This window comes from Nomascus leucogenys, chromosome 12 (assembly GCF_006542625.1).
Source record: "Nomascus leucogenys isolate Asia chromosome 12, Asia_NLE_v1, whole genome shotgun sequence".
NCBI lineage: Eukaryota > Metazoa > Chordata > Mammalia > Primates > Hylobatidae > Nomascus > Nomascus leucogenys.
The window spans coordinates 59206150-59226218 of NC_044392.1; the positions used below are offsets into that span (position 1 = coordinate 59206150).

At 44.9% G+C, this 20069-nt stretch overlaps 1 protein-coding gene across 2 annotated transcripts; it reads right to left on the reverse strand.

The window, feature by feature from the left end:
* Positions 1-773: 773 nt before the first annotated feature.
* CD2 (CD2 molecule) lies at positions 774-15670 on the reverse strand. Of its 2 annotated transcripts, none has more exons than XM_003268039.3 (5): positions 15547-15670; positions 15091-15411; positions 9392-9622; positions 5418-5540; positions 774-1539 (listed from the first exon to the last, which is right to left on the reverse strand). In XM_003268039.3, the coding sequence occupies exons 1-5, from the start codon at positions 15605-15607 to the stop codon at positions 1220-1222; spliced, it is 1056 nt and encodes a 351-aa protein (XP_003268087.1). In that variant the 5' UTR covers positions 15608-15670; the 3' UTR covers positions 774-1219. The 2 variants fall into 2 exon arrangements, with proteins under 2 accessions (XP_003268087.1, XP_012355837.1); XM_012500383.2 differs by having other exon boundaries at positions 5418-5618.
* Between the last annotated feature and the right edge of the window lie 4399 nt (positions 15671-20069).

Sequence of the window (20069 nt, forward strand, 5' to 3'; positions counted from 1 at the left end):
ACTCTGGTTGCTGGAACAATAGAGTCTCAGATTCAGAGGAAAAAGTAGTTCAATCCTCAGTGAGCTGTCACAGGAAGTCCTGAATATACTTAGTTTTTGTGGTTTAGCCCTCAGAGCTTCCTGCCAGAGTGTAACAAGGTTTAGCAAGTCTAAGAAGCCAAGGAGAAGGCGGGCAGACAGGACCACACACAAGGCACCAACCTTCTCAAAGCAGGTGCCTTCTCACCACCTATTGTTTTAGAACTCTAACTGAAAACTATTTTTTTCTCCCCACTTCCCTCAAAGTACAGCTAGCATGACTGCTAGCTGGGGATGGGGTCTGACCTTTTAATTATAGTCATTTAAGACACTTAATATTTGATTCAACTGAGTTGTCTCTTAGCCTATTCTTTTGTATGTCATCTGACGAGTTCATGACACCTCCAGTATCCATAGATTCCCTTGTTTTCAAGGATGACAGTATAGCTCATTATGACCATGTCTGAACAGTCAAGGAAGTAAGACCTGAAAGGTTAAGTTTTCTGGTGACTCCTGTTAACGTGTGTGCATGGAGGCTTTAATTCATTATGGAAATCTACAAATAGGTTGTTGGACCCAGCTTTGCAGCTGAGACCTGGGGAGCATGTTCGGGTCATTCTGGTGAAGACTAAGGAGGCCTCAGCCGGATTGAGTTGACTGAATTTGATCCTGCTGTCACACCAGCGAGGTTCTTTCTTATTCGGCAGCTTCCTCTCCTGGATACTGGGGTCCTTCACACAATGAGCAGACACGGGTCTAGTCAAAGCTTTTATTTCACTTTTACTCACAGGATGGTGGGCAAGTGTCCACCAGGGCACATAAGAAACTCCAGAGTCTCTTAAGCAGATAGGCTGCTTGTAGTGAGACCCAGGCACACCAATCACTTGATTTATCGCATCTACACATGACCTGAGAGGGGACAAGAGATCTCTAAGATGTCTGTGCTCGGTTCTCTACCATTCTTGCAATCACACTTATATTGCTTCTCCTTACTGGTGTGATGGAGCTCTCTGAGGAGACTGAAGACTCCAGATGTTGGCCACATGGCTGAGTTCGAAGATGCAGAGGTGGCTGTGGCCCACAGCCTCAGGAGGTGACAATGTTCTGCACATAGAAAACACCTGATGGAAGTACGGATGTGCACATCAGGAGTGCACAAATCCACAGTGCTTTTTATTAGAAAAGACAGTTTCTATCTTTTTTAATTAGAGGAAGGGGACAATGAGTTTTCTGCTGCCCCATGGGGAGGTTTTGGCTGAACTCGAGGTCTGGGGAGGGGCGGGCCTTTCTGCTGGTGAACTTGTGTGCCCGATGGAGCAGGAGGCCTCTTCTGAGGCTGGTGCTGAACACGGTGTCCAGGAGGCAGGGGACGATGACTAGGTGCCTGAGAACGATGACCAGGTGGTGGAGGAGGATGTTGGGAAGCTGCTGAATTCTGAGGGGTTGAAGCTGGAATTTGGTGGGGCTTCCGGCCCCTTTCTTCAGTAGCTACTCTGTGGGCTCTTGTCTCCAGCTCCTCATCTGCAACAACAAAACCTCAATAGAGTTCATCTTGGCCAGGTGAAATCAATGTAAATATTGAGTACCTTTTATGTGCAAGGCGCCATGCTAGCTGCTTTGGGGGATGCAGTGAGGAAGCAGAAGTTGCCCCTACTCTCTGAGAACTCTAAAGCTTGTAGGAGAGAAAGAAGTGCTCACCATAAGGTAGAGTGAAAGCCTAGGACAAGAGAACTCAAGGAACCAGCAGGAAGAAGACACATGGGTGGAGGGCTTTGTGCCTGGGGCTCCCATGATCAGAGAGAGCACTCAGACCTGGAACCCTACCTCTGTGCTGACCTAGAGATTGTTCCCTGAGAGCAAGAACCTCGTGGTTACAGCGCATGGGAAGGGGTTATGAGCAGTCATGGAGGATATTAGTAACTACATTCCTTCTGAGGCATTTCTATGCTAGATCTGCCTTTCCCCCAATTCTACGGTCATGCAATCCACCTTCTGGCAAGAGGTTGGAATACATGCAAGGGATTTTTTGTCCTTAGAAATTTACTTGCTTCTCAGAAATTCATGACCTATCCTCTTGGCCTTAGGAGGGAAAGAACTCCTCCTCTCCTCACCCTTCAGAATTTTCTTCTTTGTGTGACTTCAGTCCATGAAAGCAGGCCCACAACTACTCGTAAGGTAGTTTTTCCTGTACTCTTAAAATCACAGGGAATCTGTGAAGGTGCCCAGCTGCTAGAGGCCTGGAGCACCCTGCTGGCCCCTCTGGACAACTTTAGGCTGTAAGTTAGGTATTTCAGTCCCTGCACCCAAGGCCATCTTTGCATGGCTCCAGAGGGAGGTGGGAAGAGAAGTTTCTCCCTGGGGTGAAATAATTACCTCTTTTTTTTTTTTTTTTTTTTTTTTTTGAGATGAAGTTTCACTCTTGTTGCCCAGGCTGGAGTGCAATGGTGCGATCTCGGCTCACTGCAGCCTCTGCCTCCTGGGTTCAAACAATTCTCCTGCCTCGGCCTCCTGAGTAGCTGGGATTACAGGTGTGCACCACCATGCCCGGCTAATATTGTATTTTTAGTAGAGATGGCATTTCTCCATGTTGGTCAGGCTGGTCTTGAACTCCCAACCTCAGGTGATCTGCCTGCCTTGGCCTCCGAAAGTGCTGGGATTACAGGTATGAGCCACCGCACCCAGCTGAAATAATTACCTCTTACATCTTTATGGAGATGTGTGGCTGGGGAAGCACAAGCCCTCTCTAAGCATCACCCTGTAACTTCCGGATGTTGATTCAAACCAGATGGCCTCCTCTGACTACATGAAATGTGAGCATCAGATGGCTTTGAGTGTAGAGTCAAAGTCAGACAACGTGATTTTGATACCTAAGTGGCTCGTGTGGTCTAAGCACAAAGAGGAAAAGGCCTCCAGAAAGGACAAAACACATCGTCTATGCCATCTTCCGTGCCCTGCAGTCATTGCTTAGGTTATGTCCAGTAGACTGTGGAGAGGGCTCTAACCCCTGGCCCCAGTTCTGAATTATGGGGAAGTGGGTGGTCCTTCTTCATCTCCTATGTGGCAAACTTGCACTGGCCATTGGTTTACTACTCTGTTCACCCACTATTTTTGTTTTTTATTTGTTTGGTTTTTTGAGACAGGGTATTGCTCTGTTGCCCAGACTGGAGTGCAGTGGTGTGATCATATCTCACTGCATTCTCAATCTCCCGGGCTGAAATGATTCACCCACCTCAGCCTCCTGACTAGCTGGGACTACAGGCATACACCACCACACCTGCCTAACTTTTAAATTTTTTTTTTAAAGTAGGGACCAGGTCTCACCATACTGCCCAGGCTGGTCCCAAACTCCTGAGCTCAAATGATCCTCCTGCCTCGGCCTCCCAAAGTGCTGAGATTATACATGTGAGCCACCACACCTGGCCCATCCACCATTTTATTCATTTGTCCTTCCAACATTTATTCCTCATCTTCTAAGTGTTAAGTGTCATTGTGACATAGACACAAATTGTCCTCAGGAAGCCTAAAATCAAGGAAGAGGCGAACAAGAACTGAAAATTGCAATGTCAATTTCCATGAAGAGCCCAGGGCTACCACAAAGTGTAGACAGAGGCTCATGAGTTCTGGTAGGAGGAATGGGGTGTGGCCACATGGTTGAGACTGCAGGCAGGGTTGGACAGACAAGGCTGGCCATGGCTCTGTGCACCCTGCCTGGTTCAAGCAGGACAGTGGGTCCTCAGCCTGCCCACTCCGGCAGCTGCAGCTGGCGCCTAAATGTGTGCTCCCAGGAATTCCTCCAGGCTTATTGTCCTTCTCCCTTGTTTGCATCTCCTGGTTACTCAACCCAGGGCGTGACTGGAATAAGGCAAGTGAGGCTGACAGGCATGCAGTTTAAAGACACACCAACTTTCAGGTTGTGCAAGGGCAGGCCAGCCTCCTTAAATTTTATGCCTTAAATTCTGGGCTCCTTGCCTCAGCCTAGGCCTGAGTCAGCCTACTGGCCATAGGATTTAAGGCAAATAATTGAACCTCGCTGAACTTAAGCTTCCTCATCTGTGTTGTTATCTGTCTCCTAAGATCACTCTGGAAGCTGGATGCACTAATAAACATAAAACACAGAGACTAATGACTTTTTTATCAGCATGAGCTAACCATCATACTGGCCTTCTCAGCCTGGTGATGGCAGAGATTGCCTTGTCTCGGGGTGACAAGTGAGGTCCACCTTGGAAGAAGATAGGGTCTTTGACCATTAGTCAATGGAGAAGGGGTCTTTGCTGGAGAGGAGCATGGAGAACAGCCACAGCTGGGCACAGAGGAGGGCAAGCTGGGCATGCCTAAGGGCCCTGCCAGCGATTCTGCTGCGCTGTGGCGGAAAGTGTGGGACAGTCGTGGTGGGAAGAATGGGACTAAGTTCAGGAAGATGTTTCGGGGCCTGGGCTGGGGGCAGTGGTGTGATGGGATGTGGGGCTGAGGGACCGTAACCTGATGGGGAGGCAGAAGGAGAACTGAGGAAGAAGTCTGAGGTAAAGAAGCCAAATCCAGAGGGCATGGGGCCCAAGGCCACCGGTGCCTGGGGAAGTTTGGACCACCTCCCTGGGCAGCACTGGAAGCAGCTGGTGTGGCTGTGCCTGCCGGTTCTAGGGAGAGACCAAGTCCTGCTGTGAATGTGAATTGCAGAGAACCCCAGGGCCTGTTCTCTTGGCTGCAAGTCCTGCCAATGGCTGACAGCCTCATCTGTACCCCCCACAGTGACCCCGGGTTGGCCATTCTCTGAAGTGTTCTGCCTTGGGTGGCCTGGATGCTCCCTGAGCCGGCTCCGCACTTGCAAGCATAACCTTTTCATTGCTGATAGATTGTCGGACAGGCCTGATCTGATGAAAAACTCTCAACCCTAACACATCCCTCGAACAGAGAATTAGCAAAGGGGGCACAGGCACCCTGCTTTAGAACAGCTGTTTTCCTGTGACTACCTGATGACCTTAATTATTTTCCCTGTGTTTCTAGGAGCTTGGTCCTGAACTCATCTTGGGCCACCCATAGACAGGACATTTATTCCTAGAAACGGTGTTTTGGAGCTAACCTTTCTACCTATGTAGAGAAGTGTGGCTCATTCAAAAGATGTTCACATTCGCCTGTCACCAAGTAGGCCTCAGTGGTGGATTCCAATGAGGCCAACTGGATTCAGTGTCTCAAAGCTCCCACACTGTCACCACTAAGAATTTGTTTTTCAAAAATCAAGCTAACCACAAAATGAAACAAGCTATAACCGCTGGCTACAACCCTGACATTCCGAAACTACCTATTTCCATCATTTTCTCTGCAGATTCAAGGTGTCATCCCCATGAGCTGTTTCCTGGGGATTTTGCTGGGGCCTGCGGTGGGACAAAAGAGGGGGAGCTTACCATTTCTCCGACTCCTCTGTTTTTTCCTTTTGGTGATGTAGAAAACTAGCAGTGCCACAAAGACCATCAAGAGGCTGCCTCCTCCACAAATGCCGATGATGAGATAGATGTCCAGACCTTTCTCTGTAAAAGGAAGAGAAGTGGGATGGCCGGGAGGGGTCCAGGCAGAGAGCCCGTTACTCTGGCCAAGGATGCTGCCTCCTGCATCAAGCAGATAAAACAGCTTGTTGGGACCTTTCACCCCATAGCTCCCAGGCTCACAGAGGGTGGTGAGTGGTGTCAACCCTGGAAGGATCCAAGGTCCTGGGGAAGCTCCCTCTGCAGGCTCCTTGGGAAACTGCTCTCAGGGGCTAGAAATGCCTGATTGCTCATACACCAAGGCCGGGCTGCCCACTGCCCCGGTCATGGAAAGCATCACGAAATTTTAGATCCAAGGATCTTAGAGATACTCTAATGCAACCTCTAGTTTCAAACATGAGGCCCTGAAAGGGAGAATGAGCTGCCTGAAGGCACACAGTATCTGTTCCTGAGCATTTCCCTCAAGCAGCCCCTTGTCTCGGTGTTTCTGCACTGTTGATCCTGCTCTCGTCTCTGGTTACCCCCCCCAACACCATGATTCCTTCTCACTCTCTCTACCAGGCAGTTTCCAAACACTCAGGGTAAATATTTCACTTGTCCAGCCCAGCACTCTGACCTCCCGGCCAGCACTCCCTCACAGAGTTTCCCTGGAGCCACAAGAGAAACCCGGGTGAACAGTGCATTAGTAACAGCAGTGGGCTTAGTCTTCAGTTGCTGGACCTTCAGTCGCTGTAATGCAATGAGAAAAACAGTGACTTTGGTGTTAAGGGAAATGGGTTTGGTCTAGGCTTTTTTAGGCAGGAGCTGGGTGAACTTTGGAGAGTTACTTCACCTCTCTGAGCCTGTTTCCTTCTTTGTAAAGTGGAGATAATGAAACCTACATCATAGGGTGGCTGTTGGAAGTCAATCAGATAATGGATATGAAAGTGCTTTGTAAACTGTAAAACAACACAGATGTGAGGTCTTGCTCTTACTAGTGTTCTCATATTGGTGTTTCTGGGAGCTGTTTCCCAGAAACAGGGGAAACAGGAGGAGTTCTAGGGCTGTCTGCCCTTTGTGAGTCAATAGCAGTTAGAGAAGCAGCAGTGGGGCTGAAGTCAGGGGACGGGGTCATCTGAAGAACAAACTGGAACTTGGCCCAGCATCACAAAAGAAATGCTTCTCCAGGCAAAAACATCCTAGGGAGACACTGTTATACATGAAGCCTAGGATGGGCCCCAAGGAGAGGGTCAGAGGCTCAAAAACCAAGTTTAACAGATCATCAAACTGCGGTGGTGTATTCATCTTGGCTTTCTTTCCTCGAGTCTCTCTCTTACCCATTCTTTGCCTGCCAGTTACACAACCTCTCTAAGCTCTACTGATGAAGAGGCCTCCACCAGAGAAGCAGGCATAATCTTAAACCATTGAAATTGGGTCAGTAAAGGATTCAGGGCCCTTTAGGCCCTGCTGGCTTGGACGAGGGGCAGGAGATACCAGAGGCCACTTCCTGCTGAGCTTGAGAACTTTTCAGATTTGACCCAGGGTGGGGCAGGGCAGGCCTGAAATGCTTTGGGGAGCACATGGCTGAGTCATGCAGCCACCAGCTCCACCTTCTCTCCAAGTCGTCGGGTAGGGTGGCCACAACTTTATCTTGGGCACATGCAGGAATGTAGGCAATGCCTTACACAGCCTGCTCTCCAGTTTGTCCAGTGTAGTGCCCTGGGGCACCTGGTAGTGCTCTTGGTGGGGAGTGTTCCATCATGTTTCAGAAGCAGCGATGGCACTGTCAGTCAAAAATATGCCCTCCCAGTTCCTAAATCCAGGCATACTATCTTCCTACAGTTTCTCTTGGAGATCACATGCCTATGAGTTTATGTGATAAAGTATTTTTGCACATCTGAATCTGTTCCTTCCTCCTAGTATTTTGGTTTTAAGTATGTAAACGCTCACCTAATCTGAGCCAAATGGTTAGACTCTGACCATTGCTCCTCTCTGCCTTGGCCTTTCAGAATAAAACTTCCAAATCCCTTTTCGGGTCTTCAAGAGCAGCTCCTCCACCCTAATCTCTCCCTAGGTATTCTTCCCATCTCCCTAGTGGCCCTTCTCCCAGTGAGCTTCTGCTCTGCACCATAGAATAAGGGACATAAGTGTTCCAGCCTTCAAACCTTGGCTGCTCCCAAGGTCCTCCTTCTCTCCCTCCTTCCATCCCTAATACACACACATATTTATACTTGTGGGCTCCCGTTAAAATAAACATCAAAAGTAGCATTGCCAGATATAATGCAAAACACCCAGTTAAATTTGAATTTCAGATAAACCGTGAAAAATTTCTAGCATAAGTATGTTCCATGCAATATCTGAAACATACTTATACTGTATTTTTATTTGCTATATCTGGCAACTCTAATCAAAGATCTCTCGAGGCCACTGCAGTGGCTCATGCCTATAATCCCAGCACTTTGGGAGGCTGAGGTGGGAGGACAGTTTGAGCACAGGAGTTCGAGACTAGCCTGGGCAACGTAGTGAGACCTTATCTCTACAAAAAATTTAAAAATTAGCTGGGTGTGGTGGCATGCTCCTGTAATCTCAGCTACTGGGGAGGCTGAGGTAGGAAGATTGCTTGAGCCTGGGAGGTCGAGGCTGCTGAGCGCTATGATCATACTACCACACTCCAGCCTTGGCAACAGAGCAAAACCTTGTCTCAAAAAAAAGTTGTGAAGTCAAGGAGAGGCAACTTCACTCACTGTGCCTTAGTGATGGGGGAATGTGGGAGGATGACTGGTGGGAAAACTGGGGGTGAAGTGATGCTGGTCAAGTTGGTGATTGGCACAATCTCAGATGCCTTCAATGACACCTGCTTCCTGGTATTCTCACCTATGTGCATCCCCTCTGATTGAATGTGGGCTAGATTTATTAACTTGCTTCTAATGAATAGAACACAGCAGAAGTGATTGGGATATCACTCCTGAGATTAAGTTACAAAAAGACCACGGCTTTTGTCCTGGGCACTTATTCCTGCTCTTTCTTAGAGGTCTCTGAGGGAAGCTAGCTGCAATATTGTGAGGCAGCCCAATGGCCCACATGAATGAACTTGGAAGTGGATCCAAGAGCCTACTCATCTAATAGTCTGTGAACATGGTGCTTATTTTTTTCGTGGGCCAGGAAGCTGAAGCCTAGAGAGGGAAAGAAACTCTGTCAAGATTTTCTGGCTAAATTTGGACAGACCCAAACTAGAAGTCCAGACCTCTACTCCCAGGCGAGACCTTGGGCACTACAGAAGGCTGACTCTCAGAAATACTTCTGGAGGTCACATCAGGCTGGGACACTGGGGATCCATTATGGTCTTGGAGTTTTGAGATTTTCTGGAGCTAGTCCCCAAGCCTTGCCGTCCTGTTGTGTGCCAGGAGTGTGGCCTTGCTGTCCACAGTCCTCTTTGGCCTCAAGGGCTCCATTCCCCCTTGTCTCTGCCCCCCAGGGTTTCTGCAGCCTTTCTACCTTTACTCCTGATAGGAGGTGCTGACCACTGACCATCTTTAGGGGAGCAGTTGGAATCATGTCACTGACTAGCCAAGGGACCTTGGGCAAGTCAGTTTCCCTCTCTGGAAAATGGAGCTTTGCATGAGATACTCTACAGCTCCTCCTTCTTCAGTTTTGCAATTCTTTCTCCTAGAAGAGGATCTTTAAAATTGCTTGTGGTCAAATTGTGCTCAGTGGGAGGACTCCCAGGATGGGAAACCATAGAACACCACCTCCCCTGAGGCTTCCCTTGAAGGTTTCCAGGAGGAAGAGATATGCTTTCATGCCTCATCCTGAGCTGGGGCTGCCTCCCAGCATGAACACCTGTGACCTGGAGCAGCGTGCCTCTGCCTACTGAGGGCCTGGCAGGCTGTATTTGTGAAGTGATGCCCGCCACGCACCTGGACAGCTGACAGGCTCCACACTGGATTCCTTGCTGACTTTGTTCCCTGCTGTGCACTTGAATTTCGCACTCAGGCTGGTGGTCCACTTGTGTGTGATGACCCTCTGAGAAAGTTTTAGATGTTTCCCATCTTGGTACAGGTTTAATTCGGGGTCAGTTCCATTCATTACCTCACAGGTCAGGGTTGTGTTGATACAAGTCCAGGAGATCTTTGGTTTTGAGACCCTCTCTAAAAAGAAAGTAAAGATCCAGTTCAATTTAGGCAATTTTCTGACTTTAATAAGCATATCTATTTATACAGTGGGGCATGGAGTCAGTTAGGGACAAGGGAACAATGTCAAAGACCTCTAGCAACTTTTGGAAATTATTTTATTTTATTTTATTTTATTTACAAAGAGCATTCAGAAAAAAATTATTTCTGATGACATTCATAGATACTTTATGCCACTAAATAGTGTATCATATGTAATGTTTATATGCTGTCTTATACCTTAAAATGCTTTCACATATATGATATCACTTAACCCTAACAGAGAAGCTGATGCTTTTCTTCCCATTTACAGATAAAATGTTCAAGGCTCTGAGAGGTCCAGTGGGTGGTCTTGGGGCACCACCTACAACATGGCAGTCAGGGTTTAGGAGTATGGGTAAGAGGGTGCCTCCAGAGTTTGAGAAAGGCAATGCTTTAAGAGCAGCCAGGAACCCCATCCTGGAGGAATCGCCACATCGACATGTGACTGGGGACCTTGGATACCTCTGCCCCCATCAAGTTCCTGGAGCAGAGGGCCAGGTGGGTACATGTGAGTGTGTGGGTGTCCAAGGAGCTCAAAGCTCTGGGGAAAAGGAGCACCTGCCTGGGAACCAGAGACTTGGTTCTGCCTTTTCGCAGCCCAGAGCTGCTTAGCTGCTCACAGGGTCTACACTGGCCCTCCTCAGAGCATCAGAAAGGGATCAGAAAAACATGCCCTACCTGTCACAAAAGGAGCAACATGTGGCAAAGCCCTGGGCAGATCATTAGGCGCTGACATTATTAGTGGTAGTTCATGCATTCAATAATCACAAACTTCTTGCCTCTCCCACAGAGAGACTGCACCATAAAAGGAAAATGCCCAGGCTTCGCATTAAATGGCTCAGGTCTACATCCTAGCCCCATCACTTCCCAGCTGTGTGACCTTTTCCTTTTCCTCCTCTTCTGTTTTTTTTCTCCTCATTCTTTACTTTGTTCCCCCCAGACTTGCCACTTTTCCCTCTCAGTTTCTCTCCATTCATAATATAGATGGACTAGCTTATTTTTCAATGATTCCCTCCCACTCTGACTTCCAGACACCAATATCTTCCCCATGGAACAATATAGTCAAACTTCATTTATGTCCCGATATATATAGGCATGCAGAAATTAAATTAGAAGTTTTCTTCTCATCCCAAGATTCTGCGTTACTGAGAAGGAAGAAAATGGAAATTATCAGCATTCAGCAACAGAATTAGTACATAGTCTACAGGTTGGGTCATGAAGTTTGCCCATCTCTTCAGAAAGGAAATATTTTTTTTCTACTTATAACAGTAGCACAGTAACATGATTGTGGTGATGGTTGCAAAACTCTGAATATACTAAAGGCCATTTTAGTATATGGACAAATTGAATGGTAGGTGAATTATCTCAATGGAGCTGTTTAGAAAAAAAAGAAAAGGTCATCTTCCTTGCCAAAAAGACCTCTGAGTTTGAATCCTGACTTTGCTCCTGTCAAGCAATGAGACCTTGGACAAGCTGCTTCTGACTAGGTCTCAGTTTTCTTATATATAACAAGGAGATAACAACAACTAGGTCTCAGTATTGTTGGGCGCTTTAAATGAGATCGTGTAAGCAAGCAGCTGACCCCTAACTGGTAGCCATTATTTCCACTGCAATGCTAAATGTGACCCAAATGTGAAAACACCAGCATGGTCCCCCGCGTAGGGCTCACACTCAAAACAGGACACTCGAGTTTTGTGCTGTTTGGAGTCCTGAGATCTGTGGTTTCCAGAGCCCATAATCAGAGGTCCTTTTCAGCGCCATGCTCAACCCCACTACATTTCTACAAGGTGCTCTCCACTCAAGGTTGCAGGACTAGGGTGTGGAAAGTTGTCACTGCAGGGGAGCTGACAGTGTCTGGGATTGCTGGAGTGGGCAATCTGACACTATCTGGGATTGCTGGTAGGCCCAGGTGCTGAAGATGGGGCTGGAGACGGAGAGGAAGAAGGAGGGGGCCCTGCTTCTGGCGACATTTTCTGTGTGAAGCACAGAAATGCTTATTTGCTCACTGAATGGCTGGCCTGTGCTCATTCTGGGGTTCCTGTCTGCCTCCCCAAGCCAGCTTCCTCTTTTCCCTTCTTATCACTCCCTGCCCAGCATCCGTGGGCTTTCGACTTCAGTCACTGTACAAGTTGATGAAATATTTTTAAAAGTTTAAAGCAGATTAAAAATTACCCACAATGCCACCACTCAAAGTCAATAATGAATATTTTCATGTATATCTTTATCAGATATTTTCTATTTATATGTACATATATAAATAATATAATATTGCAGCTGGGAGAGGTGGCTCATGCCTGTAATCCAGCACTTTGGGAGGCTGAGGTGGGCAGATCACTTGAGGCCAGGAGTTCAAGAGTAGCCTGGCCAACATGGTGAAATCCATCTCTACTAAAAATACAAAGATTAGCCAGATGTGTTGGTACGTGCCTGTAATCCAAACTACTCAGGAGGCTGAGGCATGATAATTGCTTGAACCCAGGAGGCAGAGGCTGCAATGAGCCAAGATTGCGTCAGTGCTCTCCAGGCTGGACGACAGAGTGAGTCTCTCTCTCTCTCTCTCTATATATATATATATTTATATGTAATATTTTAAAAATTAGAACTAGTTTATATGATCTTATAGTCTGCCTTTTCCCCTTTATTGTGAAATTATATTATGAAGTTCTTTTCTTAATGAACATCAATAAATGCATATATCCATCTTTTTAAAGGATGCATTCTTAATTTAATTGATTAATAAGTTTCTAACTGCTGACTGTTCTAGTATTTCGCTAATATGAACAATGCAGTGACGGGCACCCTTGTGGAGTGGTACTTCCGTATACATTCACTAAGATAGCGTCTTAGAACTGATCCAACCTAAGGCCTTCCATGGATGAGAACTCCTTAATTCTGAGTTGCTGGGATTAACCCCTTCCCTACTAGCATCTGCTTCTAAGGGGCCCTCCACGGCCTCTTCAGCCTGCAGCAGCAACTACCTCTTGAAGGAAATGCAGGCGCAACTACTGAAGTTTGAGAAGTTTGGAGGCCGGGTGCCGTGGTTCACATCTGTAATCCCAGCACTTTGAGAGGCTGATGCAGGCGGATCCCCTGAGGTCAGGAGTTTGAGACCAGCCTAACCAACATGGCAAAACCCCGTCTCTACTAAAAATACAAAAATTAGCCGGACGTGGTGGTACATGCCTGTAATCCCAGCTACTTGGGAGGCTGAGGCAGGAGAATCGCTTGAACCTGGGAGGCAGAAGCTGCAGTGAGCTGAGATCATGCCAGTGCACTCCAGCCTGAGCAACAGAGCAAGATTCCATCTCAATAAAACAAACAAACAAACAAACAAAAAAGACAAAGAGAAGCTTGGAGAAACAAAGAGATGTGGGAGGGCATTAACACTAAGAAAACAGATATTGTGCCCCAGGCACTGCAGGGCACTTGTACACACCTTGTCTCACTGAATATCCCTTGAAGTTGTCATTGGAAAATCAGACTCAGAGCAGATAGGGAATTTGCCCAAGGCCATGGTCACCTTAAGTCTGGTAATATTGACCAACTACAAGTTGAATCAAGATGTTGTATGACATTGATGTGCACACACACAAAGCAAGTCACTGCCTTTCGGCTAAAGGGTGAAGGGTTTCTTTCTGGGGCAATGAAAATGTTGATTGTGGTAATGGTTACAAAACTCTGAATATACTGAAGGCCATTTTAGTATATGGACAAATTGAATGGTAGGTGAACTATCTTAACGAAGCTGCTTGGAAAAAAAAGAAAAGGTTGTCATTCTTGCCAAAAAGACCTCTGAGTTTGAATCCTGACTTTGCTCCTGTCAAGCAATGAGACCTTGGACAAGCCGCTTCTGACTAGGTCTCAGTTTTCTTATATATAACAAGGAGATAACAACAACTAGGTCTCAGTATTGTTGGGCGCTTTAAATGAGATCATGTAAGCAAGCAGCTGACCCCTAACTGGTAGCCATTATTTCCACTGCAATGCTAAATGTGACCCAAATGTGAAAACACCAGCATGGTCCCCCGCGTAGGGCTCACACTCAAAACAGGACACTTGAGTTTTGTGCTGTTTGGAGTCCTGAGATCTGTGGTTTCCAGAGCCCATAATCAGAGGTCCTTTTCAGCGCCATGCTCAACCCCACTACATTTCTACAAGGTGCTCTCCACTCAAGGTTGCAGGACTAGGGTGTGGAAAGTTGTCACTGCAGGGGAGCTGACAGTGTCTGGGATTGCTGGAGTGGGCAATCTGACACTATCTGGGATTGCTGGTAGGCCCAGGTGCTGAAGATGGGGCTGGAGATGGAGAGGAAGAAGGAGGGGCCCTGCTTCCGGTGACATTTTCTGTGTGAAGCACAGAAATGCTTATTTGCTCACTGAATGGCTGGCCTGTGCTCATGCTGGGGTTCCTGTCTGCCTCCCTAAGCCAAGCGTAGCTTCTTTTCCCTTCCAAGCGCAGCTTCTTCTTTTCCCTTCTTGTCACTCCTTCCCCAGCGTCCCCCCAGGCTTTCAACTCCAATGGCCTTTCAATTCCACTTTCTCTTCCTTCTCTCCCTCGCCTAAGCCACCTTTCTCTATGCCTGACCCTTATTATCCTCATTCTTCCTATGTTACAGGCACCCTTTGATCTAGGCCAGTGGCGATAGACTTTGGTTGCTCATTAGAATCCCTCAGGGAGCTTTAGAACCTAATGATACCCAGGCCGCATGCAAAAACAGATCTGATTTAATTGGTCCTCACTCCACTTGGATTACAGCAGCAGCTTTCTAACTAGCCTCCCTAACCCCATCCTCAATATCCACTCCTGTCCTCCCAGTACAGGCAGAGATATACAAAGCCACACCTTGTGCATCTTCTACACATATCAGCAAAAATCACCTACCACCTTGGATCACTCTGACAAGCAGATCCAAAACAAGGGCTGTTCATCCTTAAACATGTTGTTTCCAGCCCTTTTCTGCCATATAACTCCTCCTTCAGGGCAGCCTGGCTTGAAATGGGCTCTGTCGATGAAAGGCCCGCTGCTCTCCAGTCAGCCTCTTCTTCCTGCCCCACTCTTAGCTCGCCCATTCATCAGCAACCTGGAACAGTTGCCTTTTCCCTCTGCCCACCTGTGTCCTCCTCCTGATTAATGCCACCTTAATCCAGGTTCTTCACCCAGCCCCACATTCCTGTAACCACCTGAAGGCAGATTGTAGGCAGGTGGACTTGAGGGTCTATCAGATGTGTGGATCCCATTCCCACATTGGACCACAGTCTCCACTGGGGCAGGAGACATGCATCTGGTTTCCTGTATAGCCCCCCTGGAGGCAGAGGTCAGCGCTGGGGAATATTATGAATGCTATTTTCCAACTTGCCAAATAGCACCCACAGTGAAATAAAGCAATTAAGGGAATGAGCACTTACCTTGAATCTTCAAATCAAATGTTTTTTCCAACACATTTTTTCCTTTTGTATCATATATTGATACCTTGTAGATATCCTGGTCATCGGTCTTCAGATGCCTAATTTTCAGAGTTCCATTTTTAAATAGCTTATATGCATCTTTTTCCTCGAAAGTCTCTTTCCCTTTTCTGAATTGTGCAATCTTTTTCTTGTCTGAAGTTTTTTCCCATTTTATATCATCAATATCATCACTCATTTGAAAACTAGGAATGTCCAAGTTGATGTCCTGACCCAAGGCACCCCAGGTTTCCAAGGCATTCGTAATCTCTTTGGAGACTGCACCTATAAAAAGCAACAGAGTTACTGAGAGTCACTTTCAGGGAAAGCTGGGTTGGGACTTCTTTGACTCTTATGCTTACTTCAGGGTCTCCGAAGAAGCTTCTAACAGTGACAGTGGAGACCCACCCACTAGCTTACCTTTGGAAGAAACGTTGAAAATCAGAAGGAAGCTGGCTACAACTTTACATGGAAAGCTCATCTTAGGGGTTGGCTTCCTCTTTTGATTCTGAGCTCTTCATGCAAAAGGAACTGAAGTGAGACTGGTGGAGTCCACACCCTGAGAGCTTAACCACGTGCCTCTCTTTACACCTTTTACAGTAACATAAAACATAATACACATACACAGAGAGCGAGAGCATGCACAAGCCAGCGCTTCTGATGTGCTCCTTTGCCAAAGCAGATGTGTTTATGAGTGTGTGTTTTCTTACCGCATTTTAATCCTCACACAAAAAATTGGGAAGGATAGGTTTTCTCATCTCAGTGAAAGAGAAAAGGAACAGAGAGGCTAAGTAGATCACTAAGGATCACTCTTTTGTAAACAAGAAGCCAAATTCAACCACGCAGCCTTTTATCCACTTAGGTATACTGTCCCTAAAAAGACCACATAGAAATATAGGTAAATGTTCACAAGCCAATAGCAGAATGCAAACATTTATCCCATATGATTATAAATATTGAAAAATGTATACCCATAAAATGATGAGGAAATTGATTTTTTTGTTTCTCCAAAGATATTTTTCATGTTCTAAAATCGTTTTTGTGGTGAAAAGAAAGAAACTGAGTATCAGCTGTAAATGCTTGCAATCCCCAAATCCTGTGTTCGGCATACATTTTACAACTCTAGTGAAATTCACAGTTAGATAAATAAAAACTCGTTCCAAAACAAAGAAGCATAGAGACTACGAAATATAATTAAACTACCAAAACAAAGGAGTCAAAAGCACTTAAAGTTATTAACATTATAGGTGGTTAAGAAAAAGGAGAGATTAGGAGAAAAAAGAAATGAGAGGGAACAGGGAGAGAAAAAAAGAACAGAAATTTGTGACACAAGGAAAGAGACAGTGATGCAGAGATGGGTGTGCCCTGAAAAGACGCCTAAAAAGAGAAATAACCATGACAGACTTCCAAAGCACATTTTCAGCATTACAATTCTTTAGGTCACAGTGAGGAAAAATTGTAAAAGTGGTGCCCGTTTTCTTTTTCAACTCTAGGTACAAATATGGATATTATCTGTCAGAAAGTTGCCTAGGAAATGAAATTAAGTCAAAGCAGTTGTTTGCTGTTACCGGGTAAAAGGAAGCCAAATATTTACCTCATGGTTGTAAGAGTGTCATCCACAATAATGAACTACAGTTGGATTAAAATTTTAAATGCAAAAATACTATAATAATGCTAAAAGGAGGCCGGGGGTGGTGGATCACAGCTATAATCCCTGCACTCTGGGAGGTTGAGGCGGACCTCCTCACCTGAGGTCAGGAGTTCAAGACCAGCCTGGCCAGCATGGTGAAACCCCATCTCTACTAAAAATACAAAAATTAGCCAGGTGCGGTGATGCGCGCCTGTAATCCCAGCTACTCAGGAAGCTGAGGCAGGCAAATTGCTTGAACCTGGGAAGCAGAGGTTGCAGTGAGCAAGGATTGTGCCACTGCACTCCAGCCTGGGCAGCAGAGTGAGACTCTGTCTCAAAATAAGTAAATAAATAAATAATTAAAATAATAATAATGCTAAAAGACAATATAGAAAGATATTCTTATAGCTTGAGTATGGAAGGCCTAGCTACATATAACATATAATCCAAAGTAAGAAAGAAAAGATGAACACAATTGATGATATAAAGAAGTAAGATTTGTGTGCAGATGAAGAAATAAGGAACAAAATGAAAAGGCATGACAAAATATTTGCAATGTATATAAAACTATTAATATTCAAAATATAGAAATAATTCTTATCAATCAATACAAAATAGTTTTTAAAATGGGCAAATGATATAAATGATCAGCTTGCAGAAGAAATATTTCACAGAAGAAATATCAAACCTACAAGAGGAGTCTAATGTCACCAAAAATATATGTATATATCTTAGCTATAAAATACCATTTTTCACCATCAGATTGGCAAAATTAGAAAAGATGATAATTTACATTATTAACATGAGTATGTGCAGAAATGAACCTTCATACAACATCAGAGGGAATGTCAATCAATACCTTCTGGGGAAAGGAATTTATCATTTCCACCAAACTTTAAAATTTGTGTCTTTTTCTCATTTGAGAAATCTATCCCACACAAATGATTGCACAGATGTTTTAAAATTCTGTTCAAGGATGTTTGCTGTAGCATTTTTTTAAATAAAAAATTGCAAACAACTAAAATTATGGTAGGTTCATATTATGAAATATTGTATAACCATCAAAATAGTATAACATAGGCCTAAAAGTAAGACATGGAAAGATGCTTTTGGTAAATCACATGAAAAGAGCAAATTGCAAAACAATATCTATAGGATTAGTCCTTTTTATATATGACACTATGTTTATACTATGCTATGGGTATACCAGTATACCATATCATACTATGTTGTTATTAAGGTATGTGTTGGAAAAAAGCCTGAAAGGGTTGATGCTGAATTTTTTTACAGTGCTTGTCTTTCAGGTATTAGATTGTGAGAGAACTGAAATGAAATTTTCACTTCTTACCTTTGTAAACCAAAAAGCATTTGAGACAGGTCTCAATCAATTTAGAAGTTTATTTGGTCAATGTTAAGGACAAAAAGGAACACAGAACCACAGGAAAAATCTGTGGTTTGTGCCTTTTTCTCAAGATGATTTCAAAGACTTCAGTTAAGGAGAAAAGCTGGCCAGAGGGGAAGGAGGGAGGATACAGTCCCATTACTGAGTCCATACGTTGCAAGAGAAAAGAGGTAGGTAGGGGAATGGTCAATTGTGTATTCTTCTCATGCTCAGTAAATTGGCACTTTCATAAGATAAGGTGAACATGGAGTAGCTACCCGTGGAGACAGCAGCTTTTTATCTGTAGCTGTCTGCTGAGGAACTCAAGGAAAGGCAGTTTCTTGCGTGACTCAACTTTCAGCTTAATTTTTCCTTTTGGCATAATGAATTGGGGTCCGGGGATTTTATTTTTCTTTCACATTTTATTTATTTCTGTGAAGTTTAAAATTTTGGAAATAAGCACCTTTTTTGGTAATAAAAAATGTCTTTTTAAGAAAGGATGCTTAGGGCACACGTATTTTTTCAAATCATCTGCCAACCCAGAGGAGCAGCATGGAGCTTCTTGTTTGTGAGTGGCTGACCCACCAGCTGCCATCCAACTCCAGTGTGTCAAGGCCTGGTGGAGAGAAGGTGGCGCCAGCCATCCTCTGACCCGTCTCAGCTTTTGAGGGCGCTTGCCCTCTCTACCTCTCACTTTCCTCATGGAGCATGTGAAGAGCAGATTTCTGTTCCTCTATTTGAAACATTAATTTTGCTCCTTTAAAACTAATTCAATTCTGAGTGATGAGCATGGCTTCCAGGGCAGAAACCATGAAAAAGAAAGAGATCGGTAGATCTGACTCTGTAAAATGTGAAAACATTCTATGTAAAGAGCCATAAAAAAAATTAAAGACAATGTACTAAAAGGAGCAAATTACTTGCAAGATACATGACAAAGGCATAACAATTTTTTTTTTAAATTTTAGAGACAGGGTCTCACTCTGTTGCTCAGGATGGAGTGCAGTGGCATGACCACAGCACCACAGCATACTGCAATCTTGACCTCCTGAGCTCAAGTGATCCTCCTGCTTCAGCCTCCTGAGTAGCTGGGAATACAGACATGTGGCACCACGCCTGGCTAATTTTTTTATTTTTTGTAGAGACGGGGGTGTCACTATGTTGTCCAGGCTGACCTTGAACTCCTGGGCTCAAGTGATCCTCCCACCTTGGTCTCCCAAAGTGTTGGGATGAGAGGTGTGGGCCACCGTGCCTGGCCAACATTAAACTTTTAATATTAAATTTTTCTTGTAAACATAGAAAAGATAGACACCTTAATATTAAAATGGGTCAAAGTCATAAAAGGAGCAATCCACAAAAGAAGAATTTTATTTCTATTTATTAATAAAGAAATGTTAGTTTTAACATAGATGCATTTTTCATCTTCATTTGAAAAATGAAAACATAGTGTTGATGATGGTGAAAATGGGCATTCTTGTATATGGCCAGGAGAATTGCAAATAGGTATAGTTTCTGGTGGGCAATTTGTCAGTGTGAATTAGAGTATCAAACATTTGTGGATTTCTAACAAATCCACAAGGATGATTTTATCATAAGGAAATAATGAAGGCTATATACTAGACTTGGCTATAAATTTATACACTGCAGTATTTTAAAGCCAAAATTGGAAACAATTTAAATGTCTAAGAGAAGGAAATTGGTTAAGTAAATCATGATATAGACAAGCTGTGGAATATGACAAAAACAGGTCCCAATTGTAGGAGAGGAGAAAAGTAATCTTTTTCCTCTGCTCGTCTTAGGTTCTCTGGCTGGAGCCCTGTAAAACAGACTGGGAAAAGACAGGTTAACAAGGGAAAGGCACACTGAAGTTGATTAAGATGTGTATCCCTCATAAACATGGGAGCACCCAGTGGTGAGTAACCCAAAGGGATGTTA

What these genes read in the sequence shown, in the direction of transcription:
- CD2 (XM_012500383.2), bottom strand. Translation starts at nt 15,607, where the DNA reads ATGAGCTTTCCATGTAAAGTTGTAGCCAGCTTCCTTCTGATTTTCAAC. An exon ending in TTTCAACGTTTCTTCCAAAG is followed by an intron (nt 15,412 to 15,546) that starts GTAAGCTAGTGG and finishes TGCTTTTTATAG; the next exon opens with GTGCAGTCTCCAAAGAGATT. An exon ending in GGAGCCTGTCAGCTGTCCAG is followed by an intron (nt 5,619 to 9,391) that starts GTGCGTGGCGGG and finishes TGCTTGATGCAG; the next exon opens with GAGGCAGCATCCTTGGCCAG.